Source organism: Cetorhinus maximus, chromosome 5 (genome assembly GCF_964194155.1).
Source record: "Cetorhinus maximus chromosome 5, sCetMax3.hap1.1, whole genome shotgun sequence".
NCBI classification, from domain to species: Eukaryota; Metazoa; Chordata; class Chondrichthyes; order Lamniformes; family Cetorhinidae; genus Cetorhinus; species Cetorhinus maximus.
The window spans coordinates 105,839,740-105,864,944 of NC_135883.1; the positions used below are offsets into that span (position 1 = coordinate 105,839,740).

General features: G+C 44.3%; 1 protein-coding gene across 4 annotated transcripts in view; it reads left to right on the forward strand.

Moving 5' to 3' along the window:
• The window catches only part of LOC144680838 (four and a half LIM domains protein 2-like), a 100,868-nt gene that overhangs the window by 70,120 nt on the left and 5,543 nt on the right, over positions 1–25,205 (forward strand). For all 4 annotated transcript variants that reach the window (XM_078542285.1, XM_078542284.1, XM_078542282.1 and 1 more), the window contains exons 2-4: positions 19,701–19,875; positions 20,226–20,400; positions 22,776–22,945. In XM_078542285.1, coding sequence (XP_078398411.1) covers positions 19,720–19,875; positions 20,226–20,400; positions 22,776–22,945 — 501 coding nt within the window. In that variant the 5' untranslated portion in view covers positions 19,701–19,719. The remainder of the gene's footprint in view (positions 1–19,700; positions 19,876–20,225; positions 20,401–22,775; positions 22,946–25,205) is intronic.

Below are 25,205 nucleotides of genomic sequence, written 5' to 3' on the forward strand. Positions count from 1 at the left end.
TTGAAAATAAAAGGAGGGGAAGCTGAAGAGGAGCAGCCAGTGTGTGAGTGGCCCAGTGAAGAAGTGGAGCTTTGAGGCTTTGGCTCGAGAGGCTTAGGCGAGCAGAGGCTGAGAACGAGCTTGCTCCCAGTGGGGCAGGGCCGGGTAGTTCCTTAAATTAAATTAGGAGTAGGTAATGGAGGCAGCAGTTGGGGCAGTCGAGTGCTCCGAATGCAGCATGTGGGAAGTCTGGGACAGCACGATTGTCCCTGATGACCACACCTGCAAAAGGTGCATCCAGCTGCAGCTCCTGAGAAGCCGAGTTAGGGAACTGGAGCTGGAGCTGGATGAACTTCGGATCATACGGGAGGCAGAGGCAGTAATAGACAGGAGTTACAGGGAGACAGTCACCCCTAAAAGTCAGGAGCAGGCAGCTGGGTGAATGTCAGGAGAGGGAAGGGGAATAGACAGAAAGAGCAGAGCACCCCTGTGGCCGTTCCCATCAACAATAGGTATACCGTTTTGGATACTGTTGGTGGGAATGACCTACCAGGAACAAGTTGTACTGGTCTCGTCTCTGGCACCGAGGCTGGACCCTCAGCTCAGAAAAGAGGGAGGGAAAAGAGGACAGCGGTAGTGATAGGGGATTCGATAGTTAGGGGGACAGATAGGAGGTTCTGTGGGACAGATCGAGAATCCCGGATGGTCTGTTGCCTCCCTGGTGCCAGGGTCCGTGATATCTCGGATCGAGTTCTCAGTATTCTCAGGAGGGACGGTGAGCAGCCAGATGTCGTGGTCCATGTAGGGACCAATGACGTGGATAGGAAGGAGGAGGAGGTCCTGCAAAGAGAGTTTAGGGAGCTAGGTGCAAAGTTGAAGGACAGGACCTCCAGGGTTGTGATCTCAGGAGTGCTACCCGTGCCACGTGCTAGTGAGGCTAGAAATAGAAGGATAATGCAGCTAAATACGTGGCTAAGGAGATGGTGCAGGAGGAGGGCTTCATGTTTCTGGACAATTGGGCTCTGTTCCAGGGAAGGTGGGACCTGTTCCGACGGGATGGTTTGCACCTGAACTGGAGGGGGACTAACATCCTTGCGGGTAGGTTTGCTAGTGCTGCTTCGGGGCGTTTAAACTAGATTTGCAGGAGGAGGGGAACCAGAGTGTTAGAGCAGATAGTGAGGTGGAGGAGGATAAAGGTCAAGCGGGGAATGCATGTATAGACAGAAATCAAAGGTTTGTACATGATAGAAATTTTCTCAGGTGCATCTATATCAATGCAAGGAGTATTGTCGGAAAGGCAGATGAGTTTAGGGCATGGATTGGCACGTGGGATTACGACATTATTGCTATTAGCGAGACTTGGTTGCAGGAGGGGCAGGACTGGCAGCTCAATGTTCTGGGGTTCCGTTGTTTCAGACGTGATAGAGGGATAGGGATGAAAGGGGGAGGAGTGGCATTACTAGTCAGGGAAAATATCACAGCTGTGCATAAGCAGGACAGCCTGGAGGGCTCATCTACAGAGGCCATATGGGGGGAGCTGAGGAATGGGAAAGGTGTGACCACACTAATAGGGTTGTATTATAGACCGCCCAATAGTCAGAGAGAATTGGAGGAGCAAATCTGTAGAGAGATAGCAGACCGATGTAAGAAACAGAAAGTTGTGATAGTAGGAGATTTTAACTTTCCACATATTGACTGGGACTCCCATACTGTAAAAGGGCTGGATGGCTTGAAGTTTGTCGAATGTGTTCTGGGAAGTTTTCTAAATCAATATATAGAGGTACCAACGAGAGAGGATGCAATACTTGATCTCCTATTAGGGAACCGGACAGGTCAGGTGACAGAAGTATGTGTAGGCGAACATTTTGGGTCCAGTGACCACAATGTCATTAGTTTTAAGTTAATTATGGATAAGGATAGGTCTGGTCCTCGAGTTGAGATTCTAAATTGGAGAAAGGCCAATTTTGTGGAAATGAGAAAGGATCTAGGAAGAGTGGATTGGGATAAGTTGTTTTCTGGCAAGGATGTGTTCAGTAAGTGGAAGGCATTCAAAGGCGAAATTTTGAGAGTGCAGAGTTTGCATGTTCCTGTCAAGATTAAAGGCAAAGTTAACAGGCATAGGGAACCTTGGTTTTCAAGGGATATTGGCGATCTGGTTAAGAAGATGAGAGAGGTGTATAGCAGGTATAGGTAATAAGGAGCAAATGAGGTACTTGTAGAGTATAGTAAATGCAAGAAAATACTAAAAAAGGAAATCAGAAAGGCAAAAAGAAGACATGAGGTTGCTTTGGCAGATAATGTGAAGGTAAACCCGAAGGGTTTCTACAAGTATATTAAGAGTAAAAGGATAGTAAGGGACACAATTGGTCCCCTTGAAGATCAGAGTGGTCGTCTATGTGTGGAGCCTCAGGAGATGGGGGAGATCTTAAACAGTTATTTTGCATCAGTATTTACTCAGGAAACTGGCATAATGTATAAGGAAAGAAGGGAAACAAACAGTAGTGTCATGGAACATATAGAGATTAAAGAGGAGGAGGTGCTTGCTGCCTTACAGCGAATAAAGGTAGATAAATCCCCCGGGCCTGACATGATATTCCCTCGGACCTTGAGGGAGACTAGTGTAGAAATTGCAGGGGCCCTGGCAGAAATATTTAAAATGTCCTTAGCCACGGGTGAGGTGCCGGAGGATTGGAGGGTAGCTCATGTTGTTCCATTGTTTAAAAAAGGCTCCAAAAGTAAACCAGGTAATTACAGGCCAGTGAGCCTGTCATCAGTAGTAGGTAAATTATTGGAAGGTGTTCTGAGAGATCAGATATACAATTATTTGGACAGCCAAGAGCTGATTAAGGATAGTCAACATGGCTTTGTGCGTGGTAGGTCGTGTTTAACGGACCTTGTAGAGTTTTTTGAGGAGGTTACCAAGAAAGTAGATGAAGGAAAGGCTGTGGATGTTGTCTACATGGACTTTAGTAAGGCCTTTGACAAGGTCCCACATGGGAGGTTAGTTCAGAAGGTTCAGACACTTGGTATCCATGGAGAGGTTGTAAACTGGATTCGAAATTGGCTGTGTGGGAGAAGACAGAGAGTGGTAGTGGATGATTGCTTCTCAGACTGGAGGTCAGTCACTAGTGGTGTGCCTCAGGGATCTGTGCTGGGACCATTGTTGTTTGTTGTCTATATCAATGATTTGGATGATAATGTGGTAAATTGGATCAGCAAGTTTGCTGATGACACTAAGATTGGAGGCGTTGTGGACAGCGAGGAAGGCTTTCAAAGCTTGCAGAGGGATCTGGACCAACTGGAAAAATGGGCCAGAAAATGGCAGATGGAATTTAATGCGGAGAAGTGTGAGGTGTTGCATTTTGGAAGGACAAACCAAGGTAGGGTATACACAGTAAATGGTAGGGCACTGAGGAGTGCGGAGGAACAAAGGGATCTGGGAGTTCAGATACATAATTCCCTGAAAGTGGCGTCACAGTGAGACAGGGTTGTAAAGAAAGCTTTTGGCATACTGGCCTTCATAAATCAAAGTATTGAGTATAGGAGTTGGGATGTTATGGTGAGGTTGTATAAGACATTGATGAGGCCAACTTTGGAGTATTGTGTGCAGTTCTGGTCACCTAACTACAGGAAGGATATCAGTAAGATTGAGAGAGTGCAGAGAAGATTTACTAGGATGTTGCCGGGTCTTAAGGAGTTGAGTTACAGGGAAAGATTAAACAGGTTAGGACTTTATTCCTTGGAGCATAGAAGAATGAGGGGAGATTTGATAGAAGTTTACAAAATTATGAGGGGTATAGACAGAGTAAATGCGAGTAGGCTCTTTCCACTTAGATTAGAAGAGATAAACATGAGAGGACATGGCTTTAGGGTGAAAGGGGAAAGGTTTAGGGGGAACATTAGGGGGAACTTCTTCACTCAGAGAGTGGTGAGAGTGTGGAACGAGCTGCCATCTGACGTGGTAAATGCGGGCTCACTCTTAAGTTTTAAGAATAAATTGGATAGATACATGGATGGGAGAGGTCTGGAGGGTTATGGACTAGGTGCAGGTCAATGGGACTAGCGGAATAATATTTCGGCACAGACTAGAAGGGCCGAATGGCCTGTTTTCTGTGCTGTGTAGTGTTCTATGGTTCGATGGTTTTTGAAACTGATAACATTCACTATACATGCGTTATGTATACTTAGCTGAAGTATGAAAAGAGTGAGAGGATCTTGGGGAATTACATTCCATAAAAGAATCAATGGCTTTACAGGGGGAGGGAAGGGGAGAAAACTGACAGATATAATTGATTAGAAAAGAGAATAAAAGTAAAGCATCTGCAGCAAAAGTTGAGCCATTGTGAATAGCGAAGGAATGCCTTACTCAGAGTTCTAACTTTAGATATAGTTAATATTATTGATTTCCAGCTGTCCAATGATTATTTGCTCCTGTCTGCCCCTCTTTCTGAGTTAGGAAATAGTCTTTAGTCATGTTGATGTTTATTTGTTACTTCCCTCTGTGACTAAGGTTTGTAAATTAACTGTACATAATTAAGACCAAGGGAAAGAAATGCTTTTATTTGCATTTGCCTTCTACACATTAAACTGGAGTGGAAATGAGTCAGAATTGATGCAAAGACACCCACTGGGTATTGCACTGATCCTGTTAATTTCCAAATCTTTTACTCTACTGCAATGTTAAAACTGAGCACGGTGAAAAAATAAACACAAACTAATTTGCAACTCAGGCACAAACTTGTAGCATATGATGGAAAGGAGAAAACTTGATTTTGTATGGTCCCTTCTGTACTGTTTAAATACTTCAAAAATGATTTTGAATTTATTATTGCCAGTTAATTAAACTCCGTGTATGCCATTGAACTGAATGTCGATGTGGAGAGATACATGCTCATCTGTGGCTAATGCAGACCGTGCAGGGAAAACGCTACCTTAAAAGGTATGAATCATTGCAGGAGACATGTTTCTTATCCCTTGAGATGCAGGGGAATAGTATATATAGTATTTATAGTCTGTCTTTTGGATATCTATTGAAGGTACTGGACACATTTCCAACTTGTCCTTGTATGAAGACAGCAGTTTTCACATTGTAACATCTCATGTCGAACACTGCATAAACTTGACTCATATCAGGTAATGCTCTTTTGCATGACATTTTCTTCATATCACTTAAGCGCATACGGAAAAGTAATGATATTAATTATTCAATACAATAAATTGGGGCTCAGTTAGCTAGATGGCTAAAGTGTGATGTAAAATGACACTAACAGTGTGAGTTCAATCCTTGCATTGGGTGTTGAAAGTTGATGGATGCCTACCTTGCCCCATGCCTGCAGAGCAGTGTCCCTCAAGCTATCTATAACCAATTGTCTGTTTCCAATGATGAGAGATTCCTATGGTCCTCTGTGGACTATGGCTAGTTACCTATTATTGCACAATAAATTAATTGGGAAAAGCTTGCACAACCTGAGGAATAGGCTCTGAAGCAGTAGACTTTAAAACATACCTTCAATTTAAATTTAATTTAAAAAATAATTACACAATTAACAAGATTTTGGTTTCTTTAAGTCTTACTTTAATTACTTTAAATCATTACTGTAGAGACAGTTTAGCTAACTGCAAAAGCGTGTTATTGAATTTCTTTTTTCATTTTTCTGTCTTGTTTAACTTGATCAGAACTCCAAAACCTGTTCTGTAAGCATTGTATCCTAAGTAACAGTCAGCTTACTGATCAAGGTGAGTGCATAGAACAAATTTCACATTTTTTAAAAATCGATGACAATACTGCATTAGACAGTGCATAACAGCTTTTCAAATAGCGCAACAGTTCTCCATGGTGAGCTTTGAAGTACATCAAGGTTTGAAAGTTTGCATTTGATTTAGCTGATCACAGAAAAGTTGGTTTCAGTGTTCCCAGAGTATAGTGAGGGAAAAAAATCAGCCTAGCTTCTTAATCATGATTGCTTTTGAGTGACCCCTGCTGGAAAATGTGTCTGCATGTGATTTTCTTAATGCCAGGATCTATTTCACACCTGTTGAAGGGTCATGAGGACTCGAAACGTCGACTCTTTTCTTCCCCGCCGACGCTGCCAGACCTGCTGAGTTTTTCCAGGTAATTCTGTTTTTGTTTTCTATTTCACACCACTGTTTACTTTTCCTTTTTGTTGGCTTCAAAAAGAAAGTAAAGTGTACTATATAATGAGCAGCCCTCCTATACCATCAGTTTTACACCCCAATCAAAGTCGAAACTTCCATCCTTATTTTTTTGGAGGGGTAGGGGTTTGGGGAAGACTCATGGGGTGGAATTTTCCATGTCCGCTGGCGTCGGGCGTCATGGCGGCATGAACAGACAATATGGCAGGAAGGCCAAAAATCAGTTTCACGCCGTCGTGAAACCAGTTTACAATCGTCCACTCCACCGCTCAATGGCAGGCCATGTTTCCCATCACCGCATGTCAGGGACTTTATTATAATACATCTGCATATTATTACAAGCCCAGCTTGCTGGAATCATCCTATCACACTGGGCCATCCGGGCACGTTGATGTGATTGTACTCTGACATGTTTCACAACTGAACATAAGCGACGTGCACCTGCAATTCACTCAGAGCTTTGAGGTTTGTTTGCCTACCTTGCTTCGGGCAGCACCCGCAGTCATCAGCGCCAGGCTTTGCAGGCAGCACTATGTCACTTTTAGGGGGGCTCACGGGCAGGTCTGTACCTACCAGACCAACTGTAAGGCAGGGGAGGCTTTTCAATGGCTGCAGGGCTATGGCTTGCTTGGGGAAGGGGGAGAAGTGGCCTCAGCAAGGGAAGAGGCTGCAGCGCTAGGACATTACAGGGGAAGGAGGGTATCCCAGGGTGTGCGTGGGAACACATGTTGATCTTTGCCAGTGGCCTTAAGAGGGTGAGGGCTGAAGAGGCAGTCTCCAGAGGAGATGAGGCCAAATGGGGATGCATGGGTGTATGCGAGAGAGTGAGTGATGATGTCCCTTGAGCTGGCAGTGAGTGAGATGCCAGTGAATGTGTGATGGGCTTGTGAGTGTGTGAGCTTAGAGTGATAAGATGGTTGCCTTATCCTGGCGGCATGGATGAGATCATCCATCCTCTTTCTGCACTGGATGGTCAACCTCTTCTGTGCAGTGTTGGCACTGACCACCACTGCCACCGCCTCCCAAGTCGGAGTGGTGACGCTGAAGGGCCTCTTGCGGCCAGAGCGAGGGTAGAGGACATCACGGCAGGCTCCAGTGGTGTCCAGAAGGCATCCCAGGAATGCGTCACTGAATTGGGGGGCTGCAGTCCTTTTGCCTTTTGGGGCCTTGTCTTCTGTGCAGCAGTCCTGGGCTGGAAGCACTGAGAGGTGTGCACATGGCTGCACTTTAAATATGACGCCTGTCATGAGGAAGCGGCGAGGTGATGATGTGGCGGGCAAATGAGAGCCTGCCCGCCATCAAAACGGCATGTTTCCAAGAATGCATGATTAATGAGGCGGGATTGGGACGATACAGCGTGAAAAACCACCATTGCAGCCAGCGGATAAAACATTCTTTTTCCCACCCACTACTGCACCTAGTGCAAATCTGGGACGATTCTGCCCATGAAGTACCTTCATTTTTTTTCCCTGCAGTTTTTTGTCCTTATTAGACTAAAGCAGGAGTGTCAAAATCAGGGAAAATATCTCAAGGGGGCAAAGAGGATTTGAAGTTTAATTAGGGTGTCTTGCATTAGAAGACTCTTTTGATGTCTGTTGTAATATGTATATATTTGTAAAATCCAGGAGTGTTTATTGCTACCATGTGTAATCACTCATAGTGACCAAGTTGATACTAATAATTTGCTTTGTCATTACATCCTGCAAAAAATCCCATGATTCTCCATCCTACCATGGAAATGATGTCTTTTTTCCAGAAAATACAGTACTTCAGAGCAAAATCAGAACAGCGAGTGTGTTTCTGGCACATGAGTTGGGGCATGCAAAATGAGAGCAAGAATTTTAAACAGGCACACAGGGCACCTTATAGTTGGCAGCGGCCAATCAGTACATTTTTGTTTAAAAGATGCTTGCAGACTCTTTTATGTGAGATAGCTGCTTCACCTTGACTTACATGAGAACCGTCTCATAACACTGACAATCTCATCAGCAGAAAATAAATTGGGGGCAGTCAACCAGAGGTTATGGTCTGCGATCATCAGTTCTCCTTGTGCAACTTCTTGGATGAGTGGGTTCATTCCCAGCAGCTTTGTGACTTTAAGATTGCACACAGTCTTCAGCAGTAGCTGACCAGCACCACTTCCAAAAAAAGTCTGTAATACCCTATCACCTGAAAATAGATCCACATAACTCTGTTTGATGGAAGCACTGGCAAAAAGCCGGATTGGCAGTGCTGAACATTTGATACAATCTCTGGAATTTATTCTCTTGGTATATGATAAGATCACAGCTAGCTTGTTGAAAACATTGCAGTATCAAGAATCCTCTGTGGCTGTGCCAGCTACCTACTAGAATTACATTTTATCTTTAGCATAACATACATGGTATTCACTATTAGCTAACAGATGCTCCTATGATCTGCATGGATCTATCCAAAGGTGTTGACAAGATACGTCAACATCATGAAAACAATGCATTAGTGAGTTGTAGAATAAACTTTGCACCAACCGCTATCAGGATAATATCACTTACTCAATATTGTTTGCAGTTTTTGATGTCTTACACCTTTAAAATGGCAGAAACAGAACAGAGAAGATCACAAATAAAATTGATGGACTGAGTGCATTAAACTATGATGTCAAATTGAGAAAATGTGGCTTACCTTTAGAGAAAAGAAAATTGAGGATATGGTCTTGATCTTTGTAGTGATTGTGTTGAAATTAGAGATACAGAGGGCTAGAAATTTGATAGGGTGACAGACAAAATGTATAGTTTCATAGTGGCTGCCCATTATAAGGCCAGCCTGATAACAGGCCTGTTGACTGCAATAGATCCAGGTTTGGAATGTCGTGTATACCAGGGAGCCAATTCAATACCTTCCATTTTGGATTGTCATCCAAAATAAATTTCTAACCCATGGGGCAGAATTTTCCCATTGGCGTGCGGGGACAGGACCCGCACACCGACACATAAATGATGCGCAGTGACATTGGGCGAGCATCTTGACGTCACCGCGCGCCATCGCGAAATTTTGTTGGGCAGGCGTGCAATGATATCCGATGCATACCTGCTATTAATTAACGGGCCACTTAAGGCCCTTGAGGCGCCAATCGATGACGACTTTTCGGTGCCTGTGCGATCTTCGGGTCGGCGCACGGGCGCAACAGGCAGGCGGGTAGAACACATTTGTATCAACCTCATCCACGGGCTGGATAAGAGGGCTCAGTGGGTTGTGAGTGTGCTCTGTTAAAAATTAATTTTTCAAAGTTACTGATATTTGCTTGTGTGATCTGCAATACTTCAAAGCGCATACCAGCTGCTTGGTCTGGACTCACAACCTTCAGGTCAGCATTCTGCAGTGAGGAATCTTTTTTGGGCCTGCAGGTTTCAGGAAGCTTTCCATTAGCCTGGGAATGGGAGTTGAACTCTCCACTGGAGGCCCCTCCTCTGAGTAGCAAGGGAGGGCTAGAAGGGGGAGGAGGCCAGGAGTCCACATTCAGCCTCCAGGAGAGCCATCTTTGGGAGGAGAGGCGCAGACACAAGGGCATAGAGCCAAGAGGTAGTCAAAGGCGGAAGAGGCCACAGAAAACACCACTATCCTGCAGCCAGGGTATACAGGCGGTGAAGCAGCGACCTCAATATGTCTGAGCAGTGCCGAAGGAGGCTCGGTCTCTCAAGGGAGACAGTCAACTCTATCTGTCAGATGGTTGGGCCTGAGATCTCCGCAAACTGTGTGGGTGGACACCCAATGCCAGTGGCTCTGAAGGTCACAGCTGCCCTTAACTTTTATGCCTCTGGCTCCTTCCAGGGCTCGGTGAGTGATCTTTGCAGTGTCTCCCAATCAGCTTTCCACACTTGTGTCAAGCAGGTTAGAGATGCTCTGTTTAGGCATGCATTGACCTTCATCCTCTACCGTTGGAACCAGGCAAGCCAGGCACAGAGGCTTCGCAGCGATTGCTGGCTTCCCCCGCATCCAGGGTGCAATAGATTGTACACATGTGGCCATCGAGGCGCCAGCAGGTGAGCCCGGTGCCTTCGTCAACAGGAAGGGCTTCCACTCCATGAACGTGCAGATAGTGTGTGATCACAGGATGCAGATTCTACAAGTCTGTGCAAGGAACCCAGGCAGCTCCCACGACACCTACATCCTCAGACACTCCCAGGTGCTGGGGCTCTTCAGTGCTCCAGAGCAGCTGGATGGATGGCTGCTGGGTAACAAGGGCTATCCCCTCAGAAGGTGGCTCATGATGCCTCTCCGCCATCCAAGAACAGAAGCTGAGGAGCACTACAATAGGTGCCACGTCTCCACAAGGGCTGTGGTGGAGAGAACCATCGGACTTCTCAAGATGCGCTTCCGATGCCTGGACCACTCAGGGAGCGCACTCCAGTACCCCCCAGATCAAGTGTCGCTGATAGTGGTTGCATGCTGCGCTCTCCACAATCTTGCGCTGGAAAGGGGAGAACACTGTGGACAATGAAGATGTAGACACAGTGGCTGCGGCTGCACATGATGAATCCAGCAGTGAGTCCAAGGATGAGCACACACAGGGAAATGCTGAGGGGGTAAACACTGACCCGGGCATACTCCAGGGAGGCAGGGACATCCGGGAGGTTTTAATCTAATGAACCTTCAGCTAGCACAACACATATGGACCTCCAGGACAAGACTGGGCTGCAGGCTCCATATTCGATGCCTAAGTGCAAAATCTGCCTAGATAGGAACATTAACCAAGGGCCTTGTTAATAAAGTTGAATGTCCCACAAATCACTCATAACATTATTGGAAACCATCCACCTGCAGAAGAAAAAAGGCACCCTCAGCCATGGTGACATGTCTGCATTTAATATTACAACCAAAGGAACTTAAGAAAACAAAATGACAAAGGTGTTAAACATCACACAAACTCATAAAGACCTTATTTTGGGTCAACACAAAAGCACCAATGATAAACCCGTGGTGTGCCTAAGATGCCTTATGTTTATGTTTTCGGGTGCTACGTCTTGGTGCTGCCTCATCGCTGGGAGTGGCATCTGAGCCAGCCTGCTCACTCTGCTGTCCTGTTGGCCTCGATGACCTTGGCGGCTGTCCTCTGGCCCGTGGAGCCTGTGCTGGCCCCACCTGGGTGGGAGCTGCCAGCTCCACAGCTGGCATCTCCCCAGTCATCACAGCCTCACCAGATGCAACGGTCACTGGCAGAGGGGCAGAGGAGCTGCTGCTCTCATCCGGAGCGCCCTGAGAGGAGCCCACAGAGACGACAGGCAGCCACTGCGCCAACGTGAGGTCGCTTCAGACCTCCCTGCTCACCATGGATGGATGGGCACCGAGCTGGGAAATTTGGTGCCCAGACCATCTCCCACACTGGCATTGACCAGCTGAGGTCGAAGTGGCTGAGAATCGCCACCTGGGCTGGGCCTCCACCGGTCCTCACCCACTCGGTGGCATTATATGCATTCTTTTCCTGAAAAGGAGAGAAGAGCATTGATTAGTGCCACTTGTACCTGGACTCTCTTCGCGGACGGGCCACCCCAACCATAGTGGGACATTGCAGGGCTCCAGTGCCTCCTCACCCGCTGCTGTCGAACACTCACACAAAGGTGCTAGGGCCCGCTACCCCCTTGGCCACATGCTGCCTTCATCAAATTAGGCACCACACGGTCTAACCTTCCATAGTAAGGAGGTGCAAGTATTTGGAGCGCAGAGGACAGCAGGTTAATCGGTGCCACGCCACCTTGTAGATTCCCTCCCTGCATGTCATCACGCTGACTTTGACATGTCCTGAAGTTTCAACTCTGCGCCTAGGTGCAGCTCCTCCAGGTTGCTCCCCAAAACAGTAATGTGGGTCACAGTATACCACATGCTGCAGGTGCAGAACCCATCTCTTCACCACCCTCTCAGGGTGACTTCAGCATGGGCAATATCTGCTGGCCCACCCAGTGAAGGACACATGCCGTCAATGATTCAATGCAGTCACTACACTCAGAGTTGGGGGGGAAGGGGTTGGCACCAGGGGGGAAAGCCTACCTGCTGGGTTAAGTGACCAATGCTAACATGGTACTCACCCTTGCTGAGCGCAACAGGTCGTTGAAGCGCTTGCGACACTGGATCCAGATGCGTCGCACCACATCGCGGGAGCTCACCACCTCCGCCACCTCCTCCCAGGCACGTTTGGTCATGTGGGGGGGCCTCCTCCTCCCGTCCTGGGGTACGAGGACCTCCCACCGTGCTGCCGCCTCCTCGAGGAGGGCAGCAAGGCAATCATCGGAAAAACGAGGGGCCCGTACCCCTTTGCCCTACCCTCCTGCCTGGCCTGCTCACCAGCAGCGCTCTGAGGAGCCCTTCCACTGATCATGATTCACAACCTTTGAAAGGCTGCAGCAAACAGGCCACTGGGTTGCCATTAGACCCGGCGGTCATTGTAGTCCAGACATTGCCCACCCACCCCCGCTGTCCCCGGAAGCCACGATTCACACTGGGCGGGCTTTAATTGGCTCGCCCGCGTAAAATGGTGGCGCGGACCCGATCATGGGCGGCGATCGGGTCCATGTCTGCCCATGCCCGCTCCCACACTGCCCGCCTGGCAGGCAAAAAATTCTGCCCATGGTCTTTAATCAATGGTGACAGAATTATAAAATAAATAAACAAAACATGATCTACCACATATTCAGTAATATAGAAATTGGAAATAAAATAATTTGATATGAAGGCAAATGGAATAAATTGCAAACTGAAGGTATAATTGCTATGAATCTTTTTAATCAGGAGCTGAATGGGTATGCAATTATGATAAGATTTGAATGAAATGGAACAGTTAAATAGGACTGACTAACAGGCAGTGAAACTGACTTAGAGGCAGTAGTCCTAAGCAACGCCTTGGCAATGTGGAGCAAGGGACAACCCAGGAGTTAGTGAGGGGAAAGTAAATTACAAGGATAACAGAACAGTCACATAGACAGACTTTTTGTAATCACAAGACACTGACAGATGAGAAAAGCCATTTGGTCATCTTAGATTAATCCATTCAGAACAACCTTATACTCCTCTATTATTTTTTTCTTACATTAATTATTGGTTTCTGCCTTCTTGCTCTCTTACTGACAATTTTAAGCTAATGGGACCTCATCAATAACTCCCCAAACAGAGAAAACAGCCTTTCCATAGTCAGATCAAAATTCTTCCAAATTACAAAAACTATGAAATCTTCTCTCATCCTTTTCTCCTTGAGTATAAATTGCCCCAGTATCTAAAGTCAATCCTTATAAATATAGTTTCTCATTCCTTTCATTTGTTTAGCATTTACTTCATACTCTGTACATTTCCACCTCCTGTTTTATAATATATAAATGTTATAAAGTCAATGTCAATACTCATTTACATGTTGCTTTATTATTCATTTTCAAGTATTATGCGAGGGAGGAGGAGGACTTATTCATAACAATCTCATTTGGAGATGGTTTGACTAATTTAGACTCTGGAATATTGATCTCAGAAGTTTCTCTGGAAGGATTTTGGCAAGTGATCAATACTTCCCATGAAAGCACCACTGACCCTAGCCCAGCCATATTTTGGCTGAGAATCCTAGCCATTTTTGGCACACACGGAACATCCGCCTTGAGGGAGGAAGGTGGGAGAATTGGTGCAGTGTAAGTGGAGTCACAGCCCTAGTTGAAGATCAATAACAATTTTATATATCCTTGGTTACAAAAGCTTGGATTTGCCTTCATATTAATACTATTTTGAATCTTGAACCAGGGATCTCTCTTGGATAAAATAGGCAACAAACCTGAAACATAGATGTTACAAAGGTAACAAAAGGACAAAACTGAAGGCTCCCTATCTGAATGCACGTAGCGTTTATAACAAAATAAATTAATTGATGGCCCACACTGAAGTAAATAAATATGATCTGATAGCAATTACAGAGACGTGGCTGCAGGGCGACAATGATTGGGTCCTTAGTATTGAAGGGTACATGACATTCAAGAATAATAGGAAGCTAGGTAAAGATGGAGGGGTAACACTGTTAATCAAAGAGGGCATTGGTGCAATAGTTAGAGATGACCTTGGTGGGGGGATCAGGATGTAGAATCGCTTTGGGTAGAGGTGAGGAATAGTAGGGGAAAAAAGTAATTAGTGGGAGTGGTCTATAGCCCCCTAACAGTAGCCACAGTGTAGGACAAAGTATTCAAGAGAAAATATTCTGTGCTTGTGATAAAGGGACAGCAATAATCATGGGTGATTTTAATCTACACATAAACTGGAAAAATCAGATTGGCAGTAGTAGCCTGGATGAGGAGTTCTTAGAATGCTTTCGAGATAGTTTCTTAGAGCAGCATGTTCTGGAACCAACCAGAGAGCAGGTTATATTAGATTTCCTATTGTGTAACATGACAGGATTAATTAATGACCTCAGAGTAAAGGCACCCCTAGGTAGCAGTGACCACAATATGATTGAATTTTACATCCAGTTTGAAAGGGAGAAGCAAAATACTGTGGATTCTGGAAATCTGAAACAAAAACAGAAAATGCTGGAAAAACTCAGCAGGCTTTGTGGAGAGAGAAACAGAGTTAACTTTTCGAGTCCATATGACCCTTCAGCTCTGAAGAAGGGTCATATAGACTTGAAACGTTAACTCTGTTTCTCCCTCCACAGATGCTGCTAGACCTGCTGAGTTCTTCCAACATTTTCTGTTTTTGTTGTTGAAAGGGAGAAGAGTGGGTCTAAGACTAATATCTTAAACTTAAATAAGGGCAACAATGTGGGGATAAAAGCTGAGCTAGCTAAAGTGAACTGAGAAACTAGGCTAGAGGATAGATCAATAGAGAAGCGGTGGCAGACATTTAAGGGAATATTTCAGAATATTGAGAATAAATACATTCCTACTATAAAGAAAAATTGTAAGGGGAGGACCCACCATCCATGGTTAACTAGAGATGTTAAGGAAAGCATCAAACTTAAGGAAAAAGTGTACAACTCCGCAAAGGTGAGTGGCAGGACAAATGGTTGGACAGAATATAAAGAACCGCAGAGAACGACTAAAAGGTTAATCAGGAGAAAGAAATTAGAGTGTGAGAGGAAGCTAGCTAGAAATGTAAAAACGGATAGCAAGAGTTTCTACAGGTACTTAAAAAGGAAAAGGGTAAGTAAAGTGAGTGTTGGTCCTCTAGAGAGTGACAGTGGGGAGTTAATAGTAGATAGTAAGGAAATGGCAGAAGAAATGAACAAATATTTTGCTTCTGTGTTCACTATAGAGGATACAAAAATAGAATTCCAGTAATAGCTGCAAATCAGGAGGTGAACGGGAGAAAGGAACTTGGTGAAATCGAAATCACTAGGCAAACAGTACTGAGCAAATTGATGGAGCTGCAGGCTGGCAAGTCTCCAGCTCCCGATGGACTACATCCTAGGGTCTTAAAATGAGGTAGTCGATGCGCTGCTGTTAATTTTCCAAAATTTGCTAGATTCTGGAAAGGTTCTATCAGATTGGAAAGTAGCAAATATAACTCCTATATTCAAGAAGGGAGGGAGACAGAAAACAGGAAACTATAGGCCAGTTAGCTTGACATCTGTCATTGGGAAATTATTGGAATCAATCATTAAGGAGGTTATAGCTGGGCACTTAGAAGAGTTCAAGGCAATTGGGAAGAGTCAGCATGGTTTTTTGAAAGGAAAATCATTTTTAACCGATGTATTGGAGTTTTTTGAAGGAGTAACATGTTAGGTGGATAAAGGGGAGCCTGCAGATGTACTATACTTGCATTTCCAGAAGGATTTGATAAGGTGCCACATCAAAGATTATTACGGAAAATAAAAGTGATGGTGTAGTGGGTAACTTATTAGCATGGATAGAAGATTGGCTGACTGGCAGAAAGCAGAGAGTGTGCATAAACGGGTCTTTTTCTGATTGGCAGGATGTGATGAGTGGCGTCCCACAGGGGTCTGTACTGGGGCCTCAAATTTTATGATTTACATCAATGACTTAGCTGAGGGGAGTGAAGACATGGTAGCTAAATTTGCAGATGACACAAAGATAGGCAGGAAAGCATGTTGTGAAGAGGACATGAGGAGGTGGCAGATGGATATAGGCAGGTTGAGTGAGTAGGCAAAGATCTGGCAAATGGAGTTTAATGTTGGAAAATGTGAAGTTGTTCACTTTGGCAGGAAGAACAAAAAAGCAGAGTACTACTTAAATGGAGAACAGCTGCATAATTCTGAGGTGCAGAGGGATCTAACTGTTCTAGTACATGAGTTACAAGAAGTTAGTACGCAGCTACAGCAAGTAATTAAGAATGCTAATGGAATGCTATCCTTTATTACGAGAGGGATTGAACATAAAAGTAAGGATGTTATGCTTTAGTTATATAGGGCATTGGTGAGACTGCGCTTTGAATACTGTGTGTAGTTTTGGTCTCCTTATTTAAGGAAGCATGTAAATGCATTGGAGACAGTTCAAAGGAGGTTTACTGGATTGATACCTAGAATGAGTGGGTTGTCTTACGAGGATAGGTTAGACAGACTGGGTTTGTTTCCACTAGAGTTTAGAAGAGTGGGGGGTGACTTGATTGAAGTATATAACATCCTGAACGGCCTTGACAAGTTGGACGTCGAAAGAATGTTTCCTCTTGTGGGTGAGTCCAGAACTAGGGGGCACTGTTTTAAAATTAGGGGTCGCCCTTTTAGGACAGAGATGAGGAGAAATTTTTTCTCTCAAAGGGCTGTGCAACTTTGGGATTCCCTGCTTCAGAAGGTGGCGGAGGCGGGGTCATTGAATATTTTTAAGGCAGAGGTAGATCGATTCTTGTTAGGCAAGGGAATCAAAGGTTATCGGGGTTAGATGGGAATGTGGAAATTGAAACACAAGAAAATCAGCCATGATCTTATTGAATGGCAGAGCAGGCTCGAGGGGCCGAATGGTCTACTCCTGTTCCTATTTCTTATGTTCTTGTAACCCCTCTGGATTTGAACTTGCTTCTTTCCCAATTGCCCTGCAATCAATTATGGCAGGGAGGCTAGCCTTTGTAAGATCATGAAAACTTCCTGTTTGGTTTGGGTAAGATGTTAATTGTAAAATGAATATGCATTATGGTTTTCAGATGTAATTGGACCTAACAAGTTTCATTTGTGGCAGGGGTCATTGGTTTTTTTTGTGACAATTTAATTTAGATAATGATATTATGACACAGCTGGTGGTAAATGCTGAGCTGTTCAAATCGCAGAGGGAAACTTGAAATAACTGTCATAACCAATTTTGCAATTTTGAGATGCAGGCTTTGAATTCAGCAATAATAAGACCACCGAGTCTCAAGAGGTTTTTATAAAACTAAATTAAACATTTATTAATACAAGAAAGACTGTGAACACATATATAAGTCTACAAAATTACTGCTGTAACAACTGCAAAAATCCCCTAATTAATCTGATTCCTAGTTACACCCCCATTGAGGCAACAATAAAACACATAGGATAAAATTTTTAGCTCGGCAGGTGGACGCGCGCCAACCTGACCAAGCATAAAATGACACGCGATGGCATTGGGCAAGCACTCGCATTATTTTTCGGTTGGCGGCACGCGCCAGAGTCGGCAGTGCGCCCACCAACAATTAAAAGGCCTATTAAGGCCATTAAAAAGTTAATTAAAATAAATCTTTCACTACCCGTCCAACTCTACAGTTGGCGGGCAGGCAAAAAGGCCAAGCAGCCATTGCACTTTTATTGGAAACCTCATCCACTAGCAGGATGAAGTTTCCAATGGCAAATAAAAATAAAAACAAAACTTAAACTTTTCATTAATAACATGTCCCTGCTCATGTGACAGAGTCATAGGAGGAGACATGTCTTATTAGATTTATAAAATTTTAATTATTTTTTTGGAAATCTGTTCATCTCCCTGAAGCAGCTTTGTGCCTCAGGGAAATTTGCAGTCATGCGCATGAGCGAAGATTGCACTTGCCCCACTCACTTTGCCCCTGCCACTCACACAGACAGTGCTAAGCGCTGAAGCTTGCGGTTCATGCTGGGCGGAACCCGCCAGCACGACAATCGCCTTCCAGCCCCGATCACAGGCTGCGGTCAGCTTGCCGCCCGCCCCCGCAGAGCCCACCCGACATGGGTGAAACTCTGCCCATAGATTTAAACAGACACCTGGCAAAGCACACCCTGGACAGTCGCATTCAAAATTAGTTTCTTTCAGCTCTGGGTCCTTGCAGACAGTAGCTTGAGGCTTACAGGCTGGAGGCTTTAGATCTTAGAATCCCTCTAGTTTTTACCAACCTTCACTTCCTTTATACATGTTTTCCTCTTTGATTGCAAATGTTCATTGTATCACTATGTCTTTTGAACTTTACCTCTTCTAATAATAAGACCCTTTCAATGTGCCCACTTTATTAGTAATCCTTGGGAAAAATAAACAAACACACTGGGTGAAATTTTCCCAGATTTCCGCCTAAGTGCGGTAGTGGGTGGGTAAAACACCCGCCAGCCGCAATGGTGGGTTTTCATGCCGTCTCATCCCAAACCCGCCTCATTCTTTAGGCACTCTCGGGAAACACACTGTTTCCATGGCAGGTGGGCTCTCGTTTGCCCGCCAGCCATCACACCGCTGCTGCATCACGCCGGGCACCATGATTAAACTGCAGCCACAAGCACAATGCTCATTGCTTCTAGCTCACCACTGTCAGAGCAGCAATTGCCCCCCGGACAAACCCCAACCCCTCAACAACAGTCGCCTCGATGGCAGAGCTGCACTTCACCCGGCCCCCCAGCACCCCTGAGACCTGCAAAGCAACAGGAGGCCCAGGCGAGCTCTGCAGAATGATGTTGTTTACTCATGTCCAGTTCCCCTAAAGTGAAGGCCACCAAGTGTGTGCCTGTGTGCTGTTGTGAAACACGTCGATGTGCTTTCCCGCCGACACAGATGGACAATCCGGCAGTTGTCCAAGATCCTGGTGGGATGGCCTTTTAAAGATATGCTGATCCATTACAATGAGCTCCCCGACGACTGTTGGCGGGAAACGTGGCCCGCCATCGGTGTATGATTGCAACCTGCCTTCCCGCTGTTGTGAAACCAATGGCGCCATATTGTTTGTGCATGTCACCTATCACGCCCGCTGCCTGCGGGCGTGGAAAATTCCACCCACTGTTTTTGATCTTCACCTGGTTTGGTGTAATATTTCACTCCCTCTCTTTGAATCCAAGCTACACTAGTTTGTTTAAAGAAAAAATGCAAATTTCCCCCATGTTTACCTAATTAACATTGCAAACTTACTTCTCTTCTATACATCAAAGCCTCTAGACTAGCTGGCTTTAATCCAATTAAGGCACACACACATAAACAAAGACATCTCTAAACTCTATTTCAAAATAATTTCCAATAACATTACAGACATTATTATATCTTCTTGACAAAGGTTCTTCAACTTTATAGAAAAAACGTATACCATTCTATTTAGTTCCAAGAATGCATAATTTTACCTCATTGGACAAAGTTTCACTATCTGTTTGGCTGAATGCTGGTCAGATTCTTACCTTTCATTATGTGTCACCTACCGAATTGCTGCTTTTTTTCACCTAGGAAGTGAACATCAAAGATAATGGGGGAACGCTTCGATTGTCATTATTGCAAGGAGACCCTCCTTGGCAAGAAGTATATCTTGCGAGACAACATCCAGTATTGTGTCAAATGCTATGAGAATCTGTATTCTAATATGTGTGAAGATTGCAAGGCACTCATCGCCAGTGACTCCAAGGTAAAAGTGCTCTTGGGTTAATTAAACATATGCATTTTAAATATGTTCTAAATTATTAAAGGTAACAAATTAATGTCATAACAATTAATGTTGGCTAAATTCCAGATAGGCAGGAAGCCACTAAAAGATATAAATATAAACATAATTCAAGAATATATTATAATTACATTTGAAGTTAACGATATACAGGTTAATCCCTTATTTCTAATTAAAAGTAGATTTATGTAACTTTAGCTGTGTGCAGTTGTTGTAATCCGCCATGCTGAATATCAGAAACATAATTGTAGGTATTGTAATTGTTGTATTTTTTTCTGTATATCATGCATTTCTTTCACTTCATTTTCTCCTAGGATTTGTCCTATAAGGATCTGCATTGGCACGAAAAATGTTTCAATTGTGCTAAATGTAGCCGTTCTCTGGCTGAAAAACCTTTTGCAGTCAAGGATGAAAATCTGTTGTGTACTGAGTGCTATTCTAACGAGTACTCCTCAAAATGCTTCACCTGCAAAAAAACCATCATGCCTGGTAAGAGTTCGATTTTCAACTAGCTTATGATTTGCATTGTAGTCAGCCTACCATTATAATAATTGCTCATTTTCATTTCCTTTGAAATTATCCTCTGAAGTGTTCCCAAATAAGTTTGATGTTGCCTCTGTCTAGTTATCATAACAACATACAGACTAAATCAGAAGACCATTCTCCATCATTCACCTTTATGAGGCTAAACTTGCTCTCACAGTGAGCAATGTTTCCTTTAACTCTTCTCACTTCTACCAAATAAAAGGTGTTGCTATGGAAACCTGATATGCCTGTCCTTTAGTAGGATATGTTGAATACTTTTCAGGTATCTTCCCTGATGCCTTCTTCCATTACTGTAATGTCTGTGTCAGTGCTATTTCATGCCCTCGCCAACCTTCCCTCTGACTTCTATTTGCTGTGCGTGGCAGGCTTGTTGCATGACGTAGTCCCTTTATGATTGACACTTAGCCACACCTGCACTGACCTCAAAGTGAACATCGCTTGTGTGCAGCGTGTTTATTCCCACATGCAACATATTTCTGATTGTTGCGCAACTGCGCATCCATGCAGCTTAGAGGTATTGGCCCTCACCCTCATTTAGAGATCTTCATTCATTATATTTCAAATTCCCACCACTCCCTTCCCTTAATGTAACCCATTTCTACTTCTCCTTCTCTTCTCTCTGCAGATAATCACAATACTGACATTATTTATTAACCTACTGTCTCCCACAAATGTTTGAATTATGCTCCTCCCCACCCATTAACAACTAAACATGCACTCGTTAGACAACAGTCACCTGTCTTCCATTTGACAAAGTTTGCTTTCGGACAAGTCAGATAAGGCTACATTTATTGTCTATACCTAATTTCCTTGAGATGGTGGTGATAGGTCTTCTCCTTGATGTTCCAAACCTGACTCTGCCAAATGCCACAGAATGAAAATAGAGGGAAAAAATCTAATTCCACAGTTTAAGGATAACTAACAATAGTAATGGAGACTTGACAGTAATTTCTAGATGATAATCAAATTGTTACAATAAGCCCCCATGCTTCATTGTCATTGTTTTTGAATTTATCTCAACCCTTTATTAAAATGGCTGCACTCCCAAATATGTCATTACAATGTATATTCTCATTTTCCTACATTTTGGTTGCCTGACATCATGGGCCATATTTTCATGATGGGAAGACACGAGTCAGATCCTTTTTCAACTTCCAAAATGCGAGCCTGCCTCTGAACCCAATTTCGACCATATTTTTGTCTCTGAGAGAGATGGGCAGTGAGGGAAGAGGTTTAGCAAGTTACGTTACGATGTGATACGATGGGTGCAGTGATTGGAGTCTATTGAAACTGAAAAACCAGGTGGCTTTTGTGTGCTAAACAACACTAGATGGCCTGTCAATCAAATAGTCCAGGAGCAGGCTTTATTTCCTAAGTGAAATCATCTAAAGTTTCTTTTCAATGTAAAAGGGCTTTGTGCTTTATGTCACTTCAATTTATAACACCAGAAATCTCAAGCAGTGTTTTCTTTAGTTTTGAATACATAAGAGCACTTGCCCAGTGGATAATGTACTCTAATACATCTCATCACTTATACAATCCTGGTCAATGTAATGGTCAACTTACCTTTTCAAGATAGAGTCCTGTAATGAATCACTGCAGTGGAAACACAGCTAAATTACAATATTGCATATAAAAGTAACATTTATAGTTGTCAAAATATTTAATACTTACCTGTCAGAATGTTCTCGACTCCTCAGGAGGCTTCCCCCAGTGATCGCGAACTCTTCAATGAGATGGGATTTTTTAGGGCTTCCAAAACCCCACCAGCACAGAAAGATAGTGGAGGCGGGAGGGTGCAGCAGAAAATTCAAATTTTCTCTGGGGGTCCACAATTGCAGGATCGCAACCCAAGGCCTTCCTGACCTGCAGAAAGACCAAATGAAAATAGTACGGGTCAGGAAGAGAGAAGAAGTGCATTTTTGTAGTGAAAGACTTCAAGATTTCAGATTTCCCAAGCCCATTCCTGCCTCCATTGAACATCTGGCTGCAAAAGTATGTTAAGCTGTTGCTTCTATGGTACTACTCATCAGTTGATCTTCAAAATTGATAACTATCCATTTGCATTGTCACTTTACTTCATCAACATGGTTACATGAGAATTAGTAACTTGTGTAATAAGATGCACAGCTAATGTTAAGAGGTGAATTGCAGAGATCCCCCTTATTATTTTGGAGTTAATATGAATATGTCCCTGCGCCATGCATTCGCACACTGGACCATGTACAATCCTGTACTCTGTATGGAATAAAATTTGTCTGAATTAAATAATCAAAGCACAATTTGTTCTGTGATAAAAATAGTTTTTTTTATGACAGGATCTCGTAAGATGGAATATAGGGGAAACAGTTGGCATGAAACTTGTTTCACTTGCAAACGCTGCCGGCAGCCAATGGGAACCAAGGCTTTTATCCCCAAGGAAAATGATAGTTACTGTGTCCCATGCTACGAGAAGCAGTTCGCTCAGCACTGCTCATCCTGCAAGAAGGTACAGTTTGGTTTTAATATGACCATGTAATATTTTTAGCTCCAAGAGCATCCACTTTTTAATATACAAATAACACTGAGCTGAGCATTGAAGTAATGTTGACTACTGGGAAAATCAAGCAACAAATTTCAGAAACTTTACAAGGAAAATTTGATTTCCTGGGTAGAATTTAATGCCTTGTGAGTTTGGTGGTGGGAGGAACATTTAATCGAGCAGGAGGGTGGCAATTGGGGATCCTGCTGCCTTCCCCCTTTGACCCAACTAAGTCCATGGTGGGAAGCCTCGTGGACGGCTTTCACACCCCTCCGCCAATTAATGCCTACGTAAGGGCCTCATCCTGCCACCATTGGTATTTACCCAGCTGCAGGTGGGGCACTTGCCACTTGGGAAGCCTGAAAATCAAGTCCTGTTGGGGTTGCTCCGGGGGGAGGGGAGTGGGGGTGTCCCTCATCCATCAAGGGACCCAGCATCAGGAAGGGAGGGCCTGCTGAGAGCCACTCCCATCCCTTTGCAGCAGATACCCTCCTCCACCCTGCGACACCACCTGCCATCATTCACTTGTGGCCTGGGTCCCTCGGCGATCCTAGGCCTTGGGTGGATGCATTACCAGCAGCCTCCCTGTTGGCATGCCCGAGCAATGAGAGTTGCTGGCCTCTGATTGGCCGGCACCTCCCAGCAGGTGGGGTTTCTGCTCCTGGGATCCTTGATCCTGGGGAAGACACATTGCTGTGCAGGTAAGTGCCTGATTGGCAATTAATATAGTGGGTTTTACCAAAATGAGATGACACAAGGCTCTCACCATCTCTCCAGCTGGCAGGCAAGACCCCCGTCATCTCCATTAAGCACCGCCCACTGTTCATCTTCCATGTGCTATTATATCTTTGGAACATTTTTTGAAATGGGGACTAACGGAAACTGTAACTACAGATCACTGGAAGTGAATTAGAAATGCTTCCTACCCGACACAAGTTAAACCCATTTTTCCTCATTTAAGGTACTTGCCATGTCAAGCTTCCTGACTGGAAAAGGTTCACAGGATGATGTACTCCACCTGAACCTGAGTACTACTGAACAGGCATTTGCCACCTTCTTAGTCCTTGATACTAATTTCAGATCTTCAACTCAACTCGAAATTCAAGAAAATAAAACTAAAAGCATTTGGATGAAAAGTCTTCTTATAAATCTCATTAGTGCTTGAGGCTAAATGTACATCTCCAATGAGTGTGACCTGGACTTGAATTAGATATGTTGTCTGGATGGATAGTTTCAGTTGTGCCATAGTACAAATGCAAATCCAATATTAGCCCCCACTGAAAATGCCATCTATTTATGTCAATGCAAGTAGCATTCAGCCAGGTGGAGGATGGAGTTCGCAGATACTGAATAGCAAGAAATTGTGAAAAACAAAGTTCCATGTGTATAGCAATATATCACATTTGAGAGTGTGTTACATTCAATTAATTACAACGGGATCCATCGAAATTTTCCAGGGGGGGTCTGTGCAATACTGTGAAATTAGAGCTAGGAGCAGAGTGCGGCCGCGATACATGCAGCACAGAGTGGACTGGCTGTCTCACCGGGGAAAGAAGTGCATGAGGGCAGACAGGCTCTGAAAGAGTCTGAGAAGCAGTCACACTCACCTCACGGGTGGGCCAATTATCTGTACGTAAATAATTATTTTCTTAAAGCTATTATTAAAACATTCCTTTCATGCAGCACTTAAGTATTATGAGTATTATATAATATTATAATTAAATGGGTAGCCTGCAACAGTAAAATCTGAGACCAAAAGAAATCTGCTGACCTAGTTGGAATTTCTCGGGCACGAAATAAGAAATTACGATTTCGAAAGTCTGATGCCTGATGGGAAAGGTTAATGGTAAAAGAGGTCGAGGCAGGCAAAGAACAATGGGAAGAATTTTTCCTATGGCAGGCAGGCTGGGCGGGAGCAGGCGGGGGTGGGCGCAGAGCAGATTGCCGCCCGCAATCAGCTGCGCGCCGCCATTTTACACGGGTGGGCCAATTAAGTTTCACCCAGAGTAACGCATGGCCAGTAGCGCTCAGCACTACCTGTGCAGGCGGGGAGAGGAGGGAGAGTCGGGGCCTGCACTATTTTGCGCATGCACACGAAAGAGCGAAGCAATCTCCCTGAGGCATGGAGCTGCCTCAGGGAGATTGAATAGATTATAAAACATTTAAATAAATGAAGTAAAAATGTATTTAAACTTGCCCCTCATGTGAGCTGGGGTATGCTTGTAAA